At 42.4% G+C, this 16,450-nt stretch overlaps 1 protein-coding gene across 1 annotated transcript in view; it reads left to right on the top strand.

The window, feature by feature from the left end:
• SPTLC3 (serine palmitoyltransferase long chain base subunit 3) overlaps positions 1-4,176 on the top strand; it is a 127,000-nt gene extending 122,824 nt beyond the window's left edge. Inside the window, exon 12 of the mRNA XM_090031548.1 lies at positions 2,163-4,176. Within this exon, the coding sequence (XP_089887674.1) occupies positions 2,163-2,276 (114 nt within the window). The 3' untranslated portion in view covers positions 2,277-4,176. The remainder of the gene's footprint in view (positions 1-2,162) is intronic.
• Positions 4,177-16,450: the final 12,274 nt, after the last annotated feature.

The raw sequence follows: 16,450 nt of genomic DNA, 5'->3' as shown, positions 1-16,450 counted from the left end.
TCTGTGCAGTATGAAATGCTTACAAAGGTGTAAGAGGGAACCCTGAGATCAATAGCACAGAAATAAAAAGGAACAGCAACACAAAATGTAATAATGCTTGGCTACATAGGTAGTGTTAGGCAGGACCTTATTTTCCTGTTTACTCCCAAGACTGTGTAAGCTTTTGATCATGGGACTCTAGTAATAAGGATTGAAATCAATATGAAAGTCAGAGCCTTCTTTTCTTTTTTTTGCATTTGCTCTCCAAAACCAGTAAGAATAAGTCTGTTATGCTTTTCAAGATTTTTTCTTGCAATTCATGTCATGTGTGCCTAGAGACATATCTACACACCATAATTGGAGGACTAGGGCCTTAACGCTCTATACTAGCCCCCTTGAATATGTCCCAGTTTTGCTTTTGCCTCTACATATTGTACCAACCCTGCAGCCCTACAAGCTGACACAAGAAGTGAGGGGGAGTTACCACTTTTATATAGAAAATCATTGGGGTTCAGGTCACAAGCCAACAGGCCAAAGGGAGGGAACAGGTAAAGAAACATCGGTACTGTGGTAACATCCACTCCATACCTTAATTTTCCCACACACCTCCAGAGGTGTCCTCAAACAAGCCTTTAGTCTCTAGAGCACTCAGACAACAACCTGCAGCTGCCCCCAACTCTAAATCCAGCTCCTTCAGTCTACAGTCCTGGTTGAGGGAGCCAGTGAGATCTCCAGCTCCACTGTGCACTCCTCTGCTTAGGGCTGACCAGGTTCCACTTGTGGGATGCTCTCTCTTCCCCTTACTCCAGCCTCCAGCTTCCTCTTTCTTTTTTTCCTGGGGGTTTCTGGAAGGTGTTGTTCAAATTAATAGACATCACAGGTTTGCAGACTGCCCCCTGGTTCCTCCTGCTGTTACACACATTACACTCATATTACAGTATTATTAACACTGGAGGCATAATCAAGCTTCCCTGCACCTAATGTGAAGAATAGGACATACCTGGGGGAGTTTCATTTAGTTACATCAGGCAGCTGGAAAGTTCGTAAGGATAACAGTTGCATGACTGCTGTAAATCTGGCATACCATAAAAACAGACAGCTCTGGTGCAATGAAAATGTCTGACTGGTGCAAATAATGGGTTCAGCCATGGGCTGGAATGTATAAGAGGGATGATCCCAGTATGGGATGGTTTCCAAGGATGATAAATATTTTTAACTACATCAAAGGTCCTTTTTTATTTTGGGAATTTCACTTTTTTTTTAACACCACCAAAAAAACTAAAGTTTTCAGCTCTTGAGATTATTGCACTGAGTGAACCAAACTCAGACTGAAATCTCAGTTTCTCTATCTTCATTTGATAGCAGAGTAAAAAGCATAAGATATTAAACTGCTTCTGTCAGCTGTTGACTGCCCTTGCTTCCTATTAAATCCAGTGGAGCTGTGAATACTTGGAAACCCTCAGTTTAGGATCAGGCCAGCTGTGATGGTAATACAAGGAAAAGAGGATAATGCACTATAAAACCAACTAGGCCTATTCAAAATATTCACAATAACTCTATTCAGGATTCTGGGCCTGATTCTTCACTAAGAGAATGCAATGGTGAAGCCAGTCTTTGGAATATAGTCAGAGGCATAACTAGGAAGTTTTGCACCATGGACAGTGGCAGCAACCAAGGTAGCAGTGGCAGCCGGGCTGGCAGCAGCAGCATCTGCCATGCTTGCATTCCTTAAGTCAGTGCCCAGGGCTGATGCCCTGCTCGCTGACTCCCAGTGATGCTACTGGGTATATTTGTAAATGCAGCAGTACTGCCTTATGTTACATTTGTGACTGTTTCAATGCAAAGGGATTGGAAGGTATATTCGGAATATTTTTTCCTCAAAGAAAAACATACCATTTTAACAAGAGTCAAGTATTGTTACTGGCTAATACAACCATAACTTAATTGAGTCAAATTCTGTTTTCAGGGACACTAGTGCAGCATTCACTGCATCTCAGTTGACTTCACTGATTTTCACTAGTCCAGCTTGGAGCAAAACTCAGCCTTTGGGCAATATTTCTTTTGCTTCTCTGATTTGAAAAGCTAAAAAACACTGATTTTTTTATGCGTGTTCAGCTGGGAAGCAAAGTGAGAACAGCTTTAAATCCTTTTAAGGTAACTGATATAGTGTGATGGTATTGCAGGTCCTGAATGCCCTTGATGAATTGGGCGATTTTCTACAATTGAAATATTCCCGGAATTCCAAGTCATCTCGTCCTGAACTATACGACGAAACAAGCTTTGAACTTGAAGATTAAGCCTCTCAGTCCATGAAGAAAATATTAGGATGTTACAAACAGGGGAAAAGAAAGAACCTAAGATATTAACTTCTTCCCTTCCAAGAACAGTTTTTGTTTCTTGGTGATTTGAAACAAGGGGAAGTGCTGCTGTTGCATTTTGCTGTATCAAATTTCTGTGTTCAAGAGGCTGGGATATTGCTACAGGTTTATCCCCTGGACTAAATACTTATTAAGGTATTTGTGTTGCAAAGAGACTGAATCTATTGGTCAAGTTACTATTAGGCAGTTTTTTGTGAAGTTGGCTTGGGTAGTTCTTAATTAAGGTTGACATAATACACTTTTTTAAACGACTGGATTTCAACATAGTTTGTTAGTTTACATGAATTTCATCAGTCAAATCAGCTCTCACCTCTTGAGAAGTATGTACCTGAAGCAGAATTACAGACAGCTACAAAGGAATACGACAGATAGGGGTCTTTCTAATAGCGGTTCTCAATAGGTGACAAGCACTTGAAAACAGCTAAACTACAACAAAAGAAAATGTCCCTTTTTATACATATCAATTTTTTCTGGCAGAAACCTGTGGAGGGGAAATATGCTGATTTTTTTCACCCTTCCTCTTCTTGCCCCTTGATGCTTTTGTTCATGTGGAAAGAAAAATTGGCTCTATGGTACAAGGGGTTGACTCTTTTGATTGAAAGTGAAAACTTTTCTGCTAAAGCATTTACCCTGCAGCCTCCCATGTCTTATGGCAACTCAAGTCACTCAGCAGACATGTTCCCTTTTTATGTACGAGTGGTAAATAATTGTAATAACTATTTAACTTTCATCTTAAAAACATTGATCAAACCACACAGATACTTGAAGTTCACAAACTGCAGATGACATTTATAAGCCCATTCCCCAGTTTCTTGAACTAGTTATGAGTTTCATAAATGCTCTAAAAAGTACATAATGCTGAAGCTGTTAGCCATACAGAATATGAAGCTCAGAGTGCACCCTAAGCAGCTTTGCCACCTGTTAATTTGAAAAGCTTCTGGTTTCTAAACATACTAAATCCCCTCAGTTAAGTGTCTTTTATGAAAATGTTGTGTTCTCTCTTTATGCTACCGTGGTATGTTTAGAAAGGCTTTTTATTTAATTTAATTGTAAAAATGTAGTTTATGTATCGAATGACTGATTAAAAGAGTAGACAATATGGTCCATAGTCCGAGGGAGGAGACATGATCATGGTCCCATTTCTGTTGCCACCAATGAATGTGCCAAGATTCTTAGGAAACTAAAATCCTCCGCAGCTTTACTTGTTACACAGTTGGGAACTTGTTCTGCGTGAGCAGTTCTGGGGAGTTTTTTTGCAGACCGTACTTCTGTATGAAACCAATTAAAAATTGTTCTGCAGCTTTAAGAATGAACTCCAAGCCATTCCACAATATCAAATGTCATTGTAAACACATCAGATCAAGAGATGTTTAGCTTTCTGCTGCACAGATGTACCACACTTTCATGTTCATGAAAGCTGTGGTGTAAACTTAACCCACAGCTGCAATATTAGATTTAAGAACAGAACAATTAAATTGTGGAATACCAATTACTATATATTACTCCCTGCTTGTTAAAGCAGCTTTGAGGATAAAACAAGTCTGATCAGTTATGAGGACCCAGGCTTTGTTGGGCGGGGGGGGGTTGTTGTTGTGCAAGTTAATAAAATCCAATAGTCCTGTAACTTTAAGAATTGATTGCAACACATTCCTTAATGTCAGATGTTAGCTTTAGAAAGTGGATATTGAGGGCTGGGAGGGAGATCTGAATGGTGTTATATGATTGTTCACTCTAGTAGATGAACTTGACAAATACTGAGGAGGGTTGAGAGAGTCATGGTTGTGTATCAAAGTAAATACACTGTATAAATATTAAAAAGAAAAACATTTTTTTTTAAGTCAAAGTGGTTTTTTCCCCTTTGTTAAAAGTCACCTGATAGTTTGCAAAGCAAAGCTTCATCATGTGCAGAATGTGTGTGCTTAAGCCTAATCGATGGGGAGGGGGTGGAGAAAACTTTCCAGCGAAGAGCACTGTTCCTCAAGGAAAAATAATGAGCCTGATAAAGCAAAGTTTATGTCTCTGCTCCTGAATATCTGTGGTTAGATCCTCAGCTAATGTAAATCAGCATAGCTGACTTCTGACCTCCAATCTTGGGTTATATTTCAGCAAACAGTGTTCTAGATGCTAATGCAACCAACACTATATTGTTCTCAAAAAGAGGCCTGAGTTTGATTAAGCTAGAGACTGATTGCTTTTTGTCCTGTGCGGGAATGTTGTCTGTCTAATGCAGGATTCCTTTTGCCCTCCAAATATTACTCTCTACACGGCATCTCATACTAAGAAGACAGGGCAGCTATTTTTCAGAGGCTGTCAGTTTACATATAATATTATATGCTTTCTCAAAATTCCCTCCATCCCTTACAAATTAAAAAAAAGCACAAGCTAAACATATCCAGCTTTGAACACTTGAGGAGAAATTCTAGCCCCCCTTGCATCCATGGCAGAACTCCTACTGACTGCAGCACAACTAATCTAGAGCTACAGAGCAAAAATTATGTTCTTCCTTAAATTAATAGAGGCAAATGACTCCCCTTTTATCCAGATTTAGGTTGTGTCTAACTGTCTCAGAAATACAAGAAACTTTAAAATATATTTTGATTATATACACATATTAGCTTTTCATTTTCTCTCCAGTAGTTAAGGGCCATATCTTCCCAAAGGGCTTATAATGAGCCAGATAGTATAGGTGCAATTCCATAGCTCACAGCTGAATGTCTGGGCAGGCAGGCATGCTTTTCTGAGCTTCAGCTGTGTTTTCATGTGGACGCACGGTACTTGGGTGCTGCTTTCCCTCATTGCCTAAGTCTATCCCAACCATGCAGTCATTCCAATAAAAGATATCATCCACAAAAATCCCTGCCTTTCCCTCATTTATTCACATATGCAAATGCAGTTAATGCTGACAAGAGAGTCTTCCTTTCCCTGCCAACAGAGAAAGAGAGAGAGAGAGATCAGTTGTTCAGGCCTATATAGGAGCATTAATCCAGTATTGTGGTCAGGGGAGAGAGAGGAGGAGAGGCGCAAGGCACCTTGGCTCAGAGTTGTACAAAGCAGGTGCCCATGCTCTGCATGGGGTCTCTGAGCCCAGGAAGGCCCAGAGTGCAGATAATGTAGTGGGAGCCATCAGGTAATTGCATCATGCAATCAGTTCGGGGTGATAGCATGACTCTCATGTGTGCCTCCCTCTTCAGATCCCATCAGGGTCCCCAGCAACTTAGCTAGTAATGAATCTTTTCACCTGGTACTCTGATGTGTGCCAGTGATGTCAGCCAAGCTGTCCATCTCATGCAGCCTGGAAGATTTCCTTAATGCCTTACCGCTCCACCTTTCTCATGGACAGAAATAGGCAATTGCTCATTCTGCAGGATAGTCCTGCTCCCATTAGCAATAAACACCACAGGAGTTGTTCACACACACACATGCTCCCTACAGCTTGTAATGGTCATGCCAAGCTTTGCAGCATCCTGCCAAGCCTCTTAAGTACTAACCACATCATTTCCCCTTGCCCTGTTTAAGAGAGAACCACTGATCATGAATTCATCCTGGGCGAGCACATGAAGCAAATACCTTGCAGCCACCTGCAGAAATAATTGGGCGAATGACAGTGGTGAAGTTCTCATTCTGCCCAATAAGTTTCTTCCTTAGGTTTCTTCCTTCTTTCCTCAGGAAATCCTGGCTTTTGACCTGGACACTCAATTCTCAGATCAGTTGGGTGCCTTCAGGGACACCAGAATAGTTATTAAAAAAGCCATTTGACCTCCCCTGTAAAAGAGCCTGTTGTCTGCAGCAGACTGGTGGGCCAAAATACTCCATAAACAGTGCATTTGTTGTTTCTGATGCATGCCATCACCATGAAACATGGTGTACTGCTGAAAGGACCAAACATAAACCAGCTCATGTTGCAAGATAACTGGATGAGAAGAATGGACTGAAGTAGGACCTAGGCAGAAGCAGTAGAGGTGAAGACCACAGCCTGGATCTCAGTCACACAAAGCAGTTCATATCAGTTTGCATCAACAATTTTCCAGGTAACCACTGTAAAACAAAATGAATCATGTCATTAGTGGCATGTTGGTGCCCACAGATAAACCAAATAGAGTCATATTAACCTGTCTGAGTCTAATGTATTCATGAAGAGCAGGGAGGGAAGGTGGGATGGTGGCAGCACTTGCTGCCTGTCACCAAATTCTACACCTTCTTGCAATAGCTGTCTGCTTAGAAAGTCATTTATAACAGGCACTGTTCCAGGGGAGATGAGTGCCAGCTGATGCATGGCACCTGTGTTGCTCTCCCTCTCCTGCTGAAGGTAGAGCCTTATGCCAGTCTGGGGTGCTAGTGATCAGTGGTGATGTCTGTAAGAGCTGTAAGAGGACAGCTATCCTATCAAATACCAGGAGCTCATTTTTAGGGGTAGTATCTTGTATCAGAAGCTCAGACAGACGTTAACATGACACCCCTGGTTCCGAGAGTATATGTGCTTAGGTCTCAGTTTGGTTTTTGGACTCAAAAACCCTGTGGCATTGAGGGGGAAACTGAAGATCTTGGGTGAAGACCCTTCACTAATCCACATACCTGAATGTAACTCCTCAATATACCCACAGGATACTGGGTTTTCTGCAACATATGATCCAGAAAGTGTCTGCCAACCTCAATGCAGAGTCTGTAAGCACCTTAGGGGTGCTTCCACTGACGGATATGCATTGCACGTCTGTGTTAAGTGACAATGCCACCAGGTGTGTCATCTGGCAGTGAACAAGTTAGCACAGTGTGCGCGATCAAGATCTCTCCGGGGCCAGCCAGAAAGACCTTCATGCATCAGCCTAGAAGAGCTCTTGACATTCCATGAGATGGGCCTCTCAGTGAGCTCAACAAGATAGTTCACTTCAGATGTATTCCCCTGACCAACTGCACAGCTACCACATGTGCAACTCCACTAAACCCTGGGTTGTAAGTCTAGCTTCCAGAGCCAGTAGGCCAATAGGAAGTGTCTGCTAGGGAAGCAGAGTGAGTGAGTTATGAATCAGCACAGTGGGGTAGCATAAATGTTAGGGGTGATGCTGTAATGAAAAGACCTGATATGCCTACTGACTCCTATGCTAGCATTACATTACCTGACTTCTTTGCAGATACAGAAGAACCTTGCATATGTGGTGCTCCAACAGATGAGACGCTAGATCAGCCATGAGATGGAGCTGTGAAAGCTGGGCATGGAAGTAAGTCAGAGGACTTCTCAGAAGTAACTCAGTGATGATAACATAACACGGCATTGGCCTTCATGGTCTGAGAATATGCAGGGTAAGTGTTGAAGAATTAGGATGTGTGCACAACATCTAGTGAGTGGAGTCTGCTTTTTCCATCTGTTTTTCCACTGACGGACATGCATTGCACATCTGTGTTAAGTGACAATGCCACCAGGTGTGTCATCTGGCAGTGAACAAGTTAGCACAGTGTGCGAGATCAAGATCTCTCTGGGGCCAGCCCTCACACAAAAAGGGTCACTAATTTAAATTTTATCTGTGGATTGACATCATCCTGACAGAGCCAGGGCATTTGTGTCTGTGGACACAATGCACATAGCATAAACCTAATCTCTTAAGGGGAAATATTTAGGTGCTCACCCTGACTATTGCTTCAGTGGTGAGACGGTGTTCTCTGTGGCCACCCATAGCATACAAAATAACTCGCATGCAGGTCAGAAATCAGAGCATTATAATTTCAGTGCCAGTGTTTGCTAGTTCAACACACTGTCCAGAAGTCAAGAAATTATGAGTAATGGGTGCTTCCTGGCATGATCTAGCATATAAAGTATTCTGCAGTAGCCCTTGTGCATGTTGATTCCTGTTCTACAACACCTTTGCAGTGGCTTTTCTGAGCTGACCTATTACGGATGAGATGAGTACGAGAATTTTACAGGCCAAGCTTCCTTGAGCTGTGTTTGTTTTGATTTACTCAGTTCCAAGAGCACCATTTTGCATGCCACATAGTGTGAAGCAGCAGCTGGATGTCCTAATAGAATCTAGAAACTGTCCTTTCAAAATTAAGGCTGAGGGGCTCAGCTACTTACAGCTGAGTCAGTCAGAGCAGATATTTTCAGAGCTCCTAGTCCCACCCTTCCCCCAGTCTAAAAAATTCTCAGTGTTCAAAACGTTTCTATCTGCACTCTCCTGTTCACTACCTCATGCTCACTTTCAGAAATATATTTTAAGCAATAAGACTTAATAGCTAGAGCATGTCTACACGTGAAATTACTTTGATACAATAAACTCAATATAGTTCACCCTGGAGTTTATTGTTCCCAGGCACAGCATTTGCATGTGTGCCCAGGACTGCAGCACTTTGAGCCAGGGCGGAGGAGCCTTGGCTGGCCAGGGGCCCTGAAGGTCAGTCTGCCAGCCCAGGGCTACTCTGACTCAGCTCACCATGATGCAGAGGGCCTGGCTGGGGCACCCTCATGCCCTAGCCAGGCCCAATGACTGTCTACACTTGTAAATAATTCCGCTGTAGGATAGTACTTGGAGAGTTAATTAATTTACTCCAGCCTGATAGTACCGCATATGTAGACACTGACACTTTACTGCAGAGCTAATTAGTCTGCTCCACAGTAAATGTCTCATGTAGACATGCCCTATGGACCTGGAATCTACTTGTGGCTCCACCACTGCTCAGTGGTGAGTCCCTTCACCTCTCCATGCTACCGTTCCTACATGGGAATAATGTTATTGACCTCCATTGCAAAGGATTGAAAAGAGATTAAAAGGATCATATAGGATAGGCATTGTTAGTACCCAAGGGGTCTTTTCACTTTTAGACTGTAAGCCAAGTACATTATTCCTGGTTGAAAGGTACGAGAGCAGTACTTTATTTATGCATACCAAACTTAATGTAATAAACAGTACAATGACGGGGATTAATTATAAATTCTGTATAAATATTTCTGCAATGCTGCTTCTCAAAGTTTCCTTTCATTTATATTAGTTAAAGCTTTGTTGGTGTCTTACTATTTGATGCCAATTAAATTAGGAAGCTTTCTCTTTTGAGAAGATTTCAATTTCTTTTTTTCACATGTAAATTTATCTTTTAAAAAATTTGGAACCAAACTTTTTCCAGTTTGCTGAGATGTCATTAGTGCCTGTTTTCTAGTATGACATTCAGAGATTTTAAAGTACACAGACTTTAAAGCTAGAAATGAATAAACAAAACAAAAAAAGCCTAATTCACACCAGAATGGTTCAGATTGGGCAATTTTCCTCTTTTTTCCAAAATTCCAAGAACGATTGTGTTGAAACAATACCATGTTTTGAGTGGAAATGGGAAGATTAAGACTAAACTTTGCATACCAGCTTTTCCACAAATCACCATCCAGGATTTCACGTGATTCAAGAACTTCCACCAATTTTGCCATGTTTTAAGGGTTAACAGCACATAATGCTTCCTTCAGAGCTTCCTAGACTTTACATGCTGGAGGCTGCAAGTAAGAGAGGAACAGTGAGAAAAAACCCTGGTCATATCCTGTTCACTCTCCCTTTCAACTCTCTGCCCCCGAGTGACACAGGATACTGGGCAAGATGAACCTATTGTCTGACCCAGTAAATGGCAGTTATGTTCTTACTTTCTTGTGTGTTCTTCATAAGCCCCAGTGTGGGTTTTGGCTAATGTAGAATTTAAACTGAAATTCAAGGTACCTAGCTTCCAGTGATCTCATTGAGTGGGATTGGGGTACCGAACCGTATTAGGCTCCATTGTAAAGGATGTGATGCCTGCTTTCTCTTTCTTAGGACCTGGTACAATCTATGTCTAATGAATGTCAGTATAGATATGTTCCAATTGTGCTGTATGTCTGAAAGAGAAGCAAGTGACCCCAGTGACACAGATCCAAAACTGCACTATATTGAGTGCACTTTTGTTCTTTTAAATTAACATTTTGTTAAAGGATTCAGTTTTGCCATCTTCAGTGTGTATTTCAGACCCTGGCCTGAGTCCCTAGATCCAAACCTAACCATAGGGTTTTGGCTCAGGCTGGCATCCAAAGCCAAAAAAAGGGAGAAAATCTCCTGGACAGCATATACTTGAAATCTCATAAAAAGAGTTATTCCAATAAGATTCCCACACTTTACTATGTTGAAACATAAAATGAGCTGATTAAATTAGATATTAGGAAAAATACTCTAACTACAGGAGTTTTTAAGCATTGGAACCTATTCCCTAGAGAGAATCCCTAGTAGAATCTCCATTACTGGAAGATTTTAAGCGCTGGTGAAACCAACACTTGGGAGAGATGGTTTAGATGGGAATGAAGTTTTCTTGAGCAAAGGGTTGGACATAATGATGTCTTGAGCCCTTTCAGCCCTAATTTTCTAGGATTGTATGAAATGATGATTTTCTAAGATTTTTGCCACTTCAGATGAAACACTCCTGAGAACAGGTTACATAGTTTTGGTGCCTTTGAACACACGCACTTTAGTCTTGAGTCAACTCCTTCCAGAACCTATTTGGTCTTGGTCAAAGACTAAACTACATTCATTCCTCTTCTTGGCTTTAAACCCCTATGAGAGGCTCTCTCCCTGGCCCACTGACACACATCCATTTAATGGCACAATGGGATCTGATCCCCCATCCCAACGATTGCACCTCCTGCCATGCCACAGCATAGCAGAATGCATAATTTTGGAATCAGGGATAGATCCCAACCATGGTATTACTGCTTGCAAATGCAGAGGGAACCTGGGATTGTCATCATAATCAGCTAATTGTCAGCCTAGCTCCAAGACTGCAGCAGAGCTGGGTTAAGAAGCTGTTGTGATCCTGGGGCTGGAACTGACAATCAGCTGATTGTCAGTCCCATCCCTGAGACCACACTGGGGCTGGCCCGAGAGCCCATGCACTGGGATGTCATAACACTTGTGTTCAGGCCAGCTACACATGGGTTTTTTAAAGATCCTGGTGCCCAGGACCTTTAAAAATTGAAAGTGCAACCCAGATGAACCTCTTCCTGGTCCCAGGATCCCTGTGGCCAGGATGTATCAAGTGCCTTGCTCTGCAGGCCCCTGGGAGCTGCAAGGCAAGTAGTCCACCTGCCGAGTCACTTGGAGCCCTGCAGCTCCCCATGCCTAGCATCATGCTTGCCTTGCCCTGCAGCTCCAGCATGGGCTGAGTAGCAAGGCATATTCTGATGCAGGGCTCACTATAACCTGACACCAGAACTTGCCTTGCTCCTCAGTCTCCACCAGAGCTGCCAGGCAAGGCCAGTAGTATGCTAGGGTGCAGGGAGCCCCGTGAATATGCATAACTCAGCCCCCTGACCCAGCTAATGAGCTCCCCTCAACTCAGCATCCTGAAAACAGTGGGTGTCAGCCCATGCAGCACTGTGCCAGCTGTCAGATGGCTGACCTGAGGGAACTGTCCAACAAGCCCCACCATGCAGCCAGCATCAGGCTGCATGGTAGTGGTAACTTTGCACATGTTCAACTTAAGGTGAGATGGAAACCAGCCATAAACTTGTTACAATACTTTGTGCAATATTTTTGTGCCTGGTTTCCCATTTTGTCGCATCATAAATTGCCTGAAAGTATGACAGGGTTACTATTTATAACATAATTAACAGGTTAATTGCATCTTAAGTGTAACATCTGCTAGGGGCCTCGGTGAAAAGTCCCATCCTTTCTCTCCTGTACTTAATCTTAACTTAAATGCACTTTGTTCTCCTCCTCCTCCCTTAGGTCATTGATTACCAATCAGTTGTTTACTGATAAAGTCTATCCAGCCAGCAGGTGATAACATGGATTACTGGGTTTCTCTCATCTGCTTTAGTTTATTTCATTGTAAGTACCAACCTGTTTCTTGATGTGACAGGCCAATTCTTTGATTTTTAATAAGGAAGATATTGATGTGAGTGAAATCAGACTGTCTAATGGGATGTGAGTGTCTAGAAATGGAAATTACCATAGCCAAGGGGGAAGAAAACTCAGAAGTAAATAGGTTTATATCAGGAAGAACCAGAGAATCCCAAAATTCTGAAAGAACTGGAGCATGAAATCTCAAGTTTAGTAGTACGTATTTTTTAATAATTCTGATCAAATCACTTGCAGAATGAAATGACTAAAGCAGAGCAAATGTAGTAGTTTACATTTATGAAGGATGAAAAAAGTAATCCAGGCAATTTCTAACCCTGTTGTTCTGATTTCACTAGTATTCAAGGAAAAAGACCAGGTCAATCTCAGTGTGACTGTGAGCCACCAGTATGATGGGCCCAGAAAAACAAAAATGCAGGGAGATATATGAATAACATTTTCAGTATAGACAGAGAAGTATTAATGCCATTTTACTAGGCACTGGTGAGACGTCATGCAAAACACTATGTATAGTTCTGATCACCCCTATTCAGGAAAGATGCACTTCTACAATAGGTACAGAGGGGCCTATGAGGACAAGGAATCTATCTTGTATAGGTTGGCACAAGGATGTTGATATAACAAAGAGGCTGCAACAACAGTACTAGAGGGGTTGTTCATAGCTTCTCCACACCACCTCCATGCCAAGCCTAGGACTGTTAAGAAGAAGCATACCTAACCCACTCATTCCCACTCACTGGAAGCATCTACACATGCACTTTACTGTGAAGTTGACTAATTAGCTCTGTAGTAAAGCATCACCAGTACATGTGTGGTGCTATTAGGCTGGAGTAAACTAATGAACTCTGCCATAGTATAGTACTGCCCAAAACAAGTACTATCCTATGGTGGAGTTATTTACTCCCCTGCAACACACATATAGATGGTAACTGGGGCTAGTTGGAGTATGAGGGTGCTCAGTGCAGAGCTGCTTGCTGGCTAGTAGTCTCATGCCCCAGCCAGTTCCCCCACAGCACAATAGAGCAGCTAATTGGGCCCCCTGCTAGCTGGAGATGTTCCAATCCTGTTCAACGTGCTGCAGTCCCAGGCACACATGTAAATGGTGTGCCTGGGAGCAATAAACTCCCATGCAAGCTGCATCGCATCAGAGTTTTTTCAGGTACATGAGTTTCACAGCTAGATGCACTCGCTGTGTGCCAAATCCCAGTCCTGAGTACTCACACCAGTGCTATCTCAGGCTCCCTGCCTCTGATGTGGTGCTTGGCATGCACTCAAGGCCTTTCTAAGGCAGCTACATTACCTTCTTTTGGGGAATCAAGAGCACTGAGTGGCATGCTTCATGAGTGCTGTATGGACTTGGTGTAGACATGCCTGAAAGAGCACTTAAAAGGCTTAAGGAAGCTGTGGGAGTAGAGAACAGGATAGCTTAAACATTCTATGGAAATTATATAAAGGGGGTGAAGACTAAAACTGAACAAAGTTACATTTAGGTTACCCATAAGAAAAATCTATCTGGTGAAGAAATGCTATAAAAGGGATCACAATCAATAGACATATTCAGCAAAGGATTAGATCATGGACACAGGGGAAAGAAATAGGGGATAAACCTATACTTGGTGTAGGGGTTGGACATGAAGACCCAAGAGACCCCTTTCAGCTTAATCATCCATGAGTCCAAGCAGGCAATAATGAAAGACTCCTATTGTCTCTGTAAGAGTGGTGTTCAGTAGGGATGGCCACAGGTCATAGTTTACAAACGCATCCTGTTGGAATGCCATGGTCCTATTTTGGAGTTCCTAGTGATTGATGAGTTCATTAAAATATTATTATAGTATCTTTATGTCATTTAGGAGCTTTCCATAGGAAAAAGCAGCAAGAGCAATCAAAAAGAAAAAGAAAAATCCTACTTTCTTTTGTCTTATCTAATAGTTAATTCATTCTACAGCATAATTGGTTCAGGAGGTAGGGATTAGCAAACTGATATTAGCATTCATTTATTTAAATCTTTGTTTACCTGGCTCCTTTACAAATTCTAACCTCTGCTACCTTTCTTTAGTTTTTATTAGCAAGGAGCACACCCATTTGAGCATGGAAGGGCATCATGTAGATGCTGAATAGCATTTATTCTATGAGCTCTCAGTTGATACAGAGGAGGTTGTTGGTCAGATTCTCAGGTGTTGCAATTTGGCATAGCTCATTTGTCAATGCCATTATGCCCATTTATAGCAGCTGAAGATCTGCCCCCATCCTATGTTTACTTACTGAGCAGTTATCTTACACATTTTAATGCACAAAATGCAATCTGTTTTTGACTATTTTCTTCCAGGCATATAACTGTGAGATAGTGCTGTATCTTCATTGGGATCCTACAGACAAATGAGTCCTGGTATAATTCGTTAGATGTCTGCAATGTTATATAATGATGAATGATGAATTCTAATGTTAACAGTGATTTTTTTAACCTAAAAATGATTTGTAAAATATCCTCAGATTTTCATCTGAATATACACCTTCCCAGAACAAAAGAGTTAAGTAAATATTCTTATTCTCCAGGGCCAAGTATAGGAACATGCATTATTACTTGTTTGCTGCAAGATGGCAGGAAAAAGATCTGGGCTAATTAGTCAGTCTCAGTGGGTGTGTCTATATGTGCATTAATGCACCATAATTACAGCACATTAAGTTAGCACCTGTAATTGTGCTGTAGCACCAGCATACAGCTTTTACATGACACTAATGCTCAGTAGAATAATTCTACTGCATGTTAGCACATTAGCATGGCTTTTGCCGTAACATGCTAATGAGCAGTAGAACTAGTCTACTTAGATGCTTTTAGCATCTCATATAGAAGTACCCATTGTGACTGTGAGCCACCAGTATGATGGGCCTCGAAAATGAAAAGGCAATTGCTTAATCAATCTCATTTCCTTTTACAACCAGGTGACCTATCACCTGGACAAGGGGGAAGAGATTGATGTCATATATCTTGACTTTAAAAAAGCCTTCGATCTGGTATCCCATGATCACCTCTTGGCAAAACTGGCTAACTGCGGCCTTGACCTCACCACAATCTGCTGGCTGGGGAATTGGCTCCATGGACAAACCCAGAAGGTGGTGGTTGATGGAAGTCAATTGTTGTGGCGTGCTGTGACCAGTGGGGTCCCTCAAGGCTCTGTCCTAGGGCCTATGCTTTCTAACATCTTCATTAATGATGTGGACATTGGAGTCAGTAGCAGACTGGCCAAGTTCGCCAAAGATAGCAAACTTTGGGGCAAAGCACCCACACCAGAAGACTGACCTTGACAGGCTCAGGAAATGGGAGGATGAAAACCTGATGGTGCTTAACACCAAAAAATGCAAGGTTCACCACCTTGGGAAGAAAAACCTGCAGCATCCTTATAGGCTCGGCAGTGCTATGCTGGCTAGCACTATGGAAGAAAAAGACTTGGGTGTCATCATTGACCACAATATGAACATGAGCCTGCAATGCAATGCTGCAGCTAGTAAAGTGACTAAAATGCTGTCTTGCATCCATAGATGCTTCTCAAACAAATGCCGGGATGTCATTCTCCCCTTGTACTCAACCTTGGTGAAGCCGCAGCTGGAGTACTGCATCCAGTTTTGGGCCCCACAATTCAAAAAGGACATGGAGAAGCTTGAGAGAGTCCAAAGAAGAGCCACACACATGCTCAGAGGTCAAGAAAACAGACCTTACGATGACAGGCTGAGAGCCATGGGGCTCTTTAGCCTGAAAAAGCACAGGCTCAGGGGTGATCTGATGGCCACCTATAAGTTTATCAGGGGTGACCACAAGGATCTGGGGGAACGTTTGTTCACCAGAGCGCCCCAAGGGATGATGAGGTCAAATGGTTATAAACTAGTGCAAGACCATTTCAGGCTGGACATAAGGAAGAATTTCTTTACTGCCTGAGCCCCCAAGGTCTGGAACAGTCTGCCAGCGGAGGTGGTTCAAGCACCTACATTGAACACCTTCAAGAGCAAATTGGATGCTTATCTTGCTGGGATCCTATGACCCCAGCTGACTTCCTGCCCTTTGGGCAGGGGGCTGGACTCAATGATCTTCTGAGGTCCCTTCCAGCCCTAATGTCTATGAAATCTATGAAATTCTCCCTTTGTACTTGGCCTTGGTGAGGCTGCAGCTGGAGTACTGCATCCAGTTTTGGGATCCACAATTCAAAAAGGATGTGGAGAAGCTTGAGAGAGTGCAGAGGAGAGCCACGTGCA

This window comes from Crocodylus siamensis, chromosome 1, assembly GCF_052110815.1.
Source record: "Crocodylus siamensis isolate JL-2025a chromosome 1, ASM5211081v1, whole genome shotgun sequence".
NCBI lineage: Eukaryota > Metazoa > Chordata > Crocodylia > Crocodylidae > Crocodylus > Crocodylus siamensis.
Note: the sequence above shows the minus strand (reverse complement) of the source record. Positions and strands in the feature narration are given on the sequence as shown.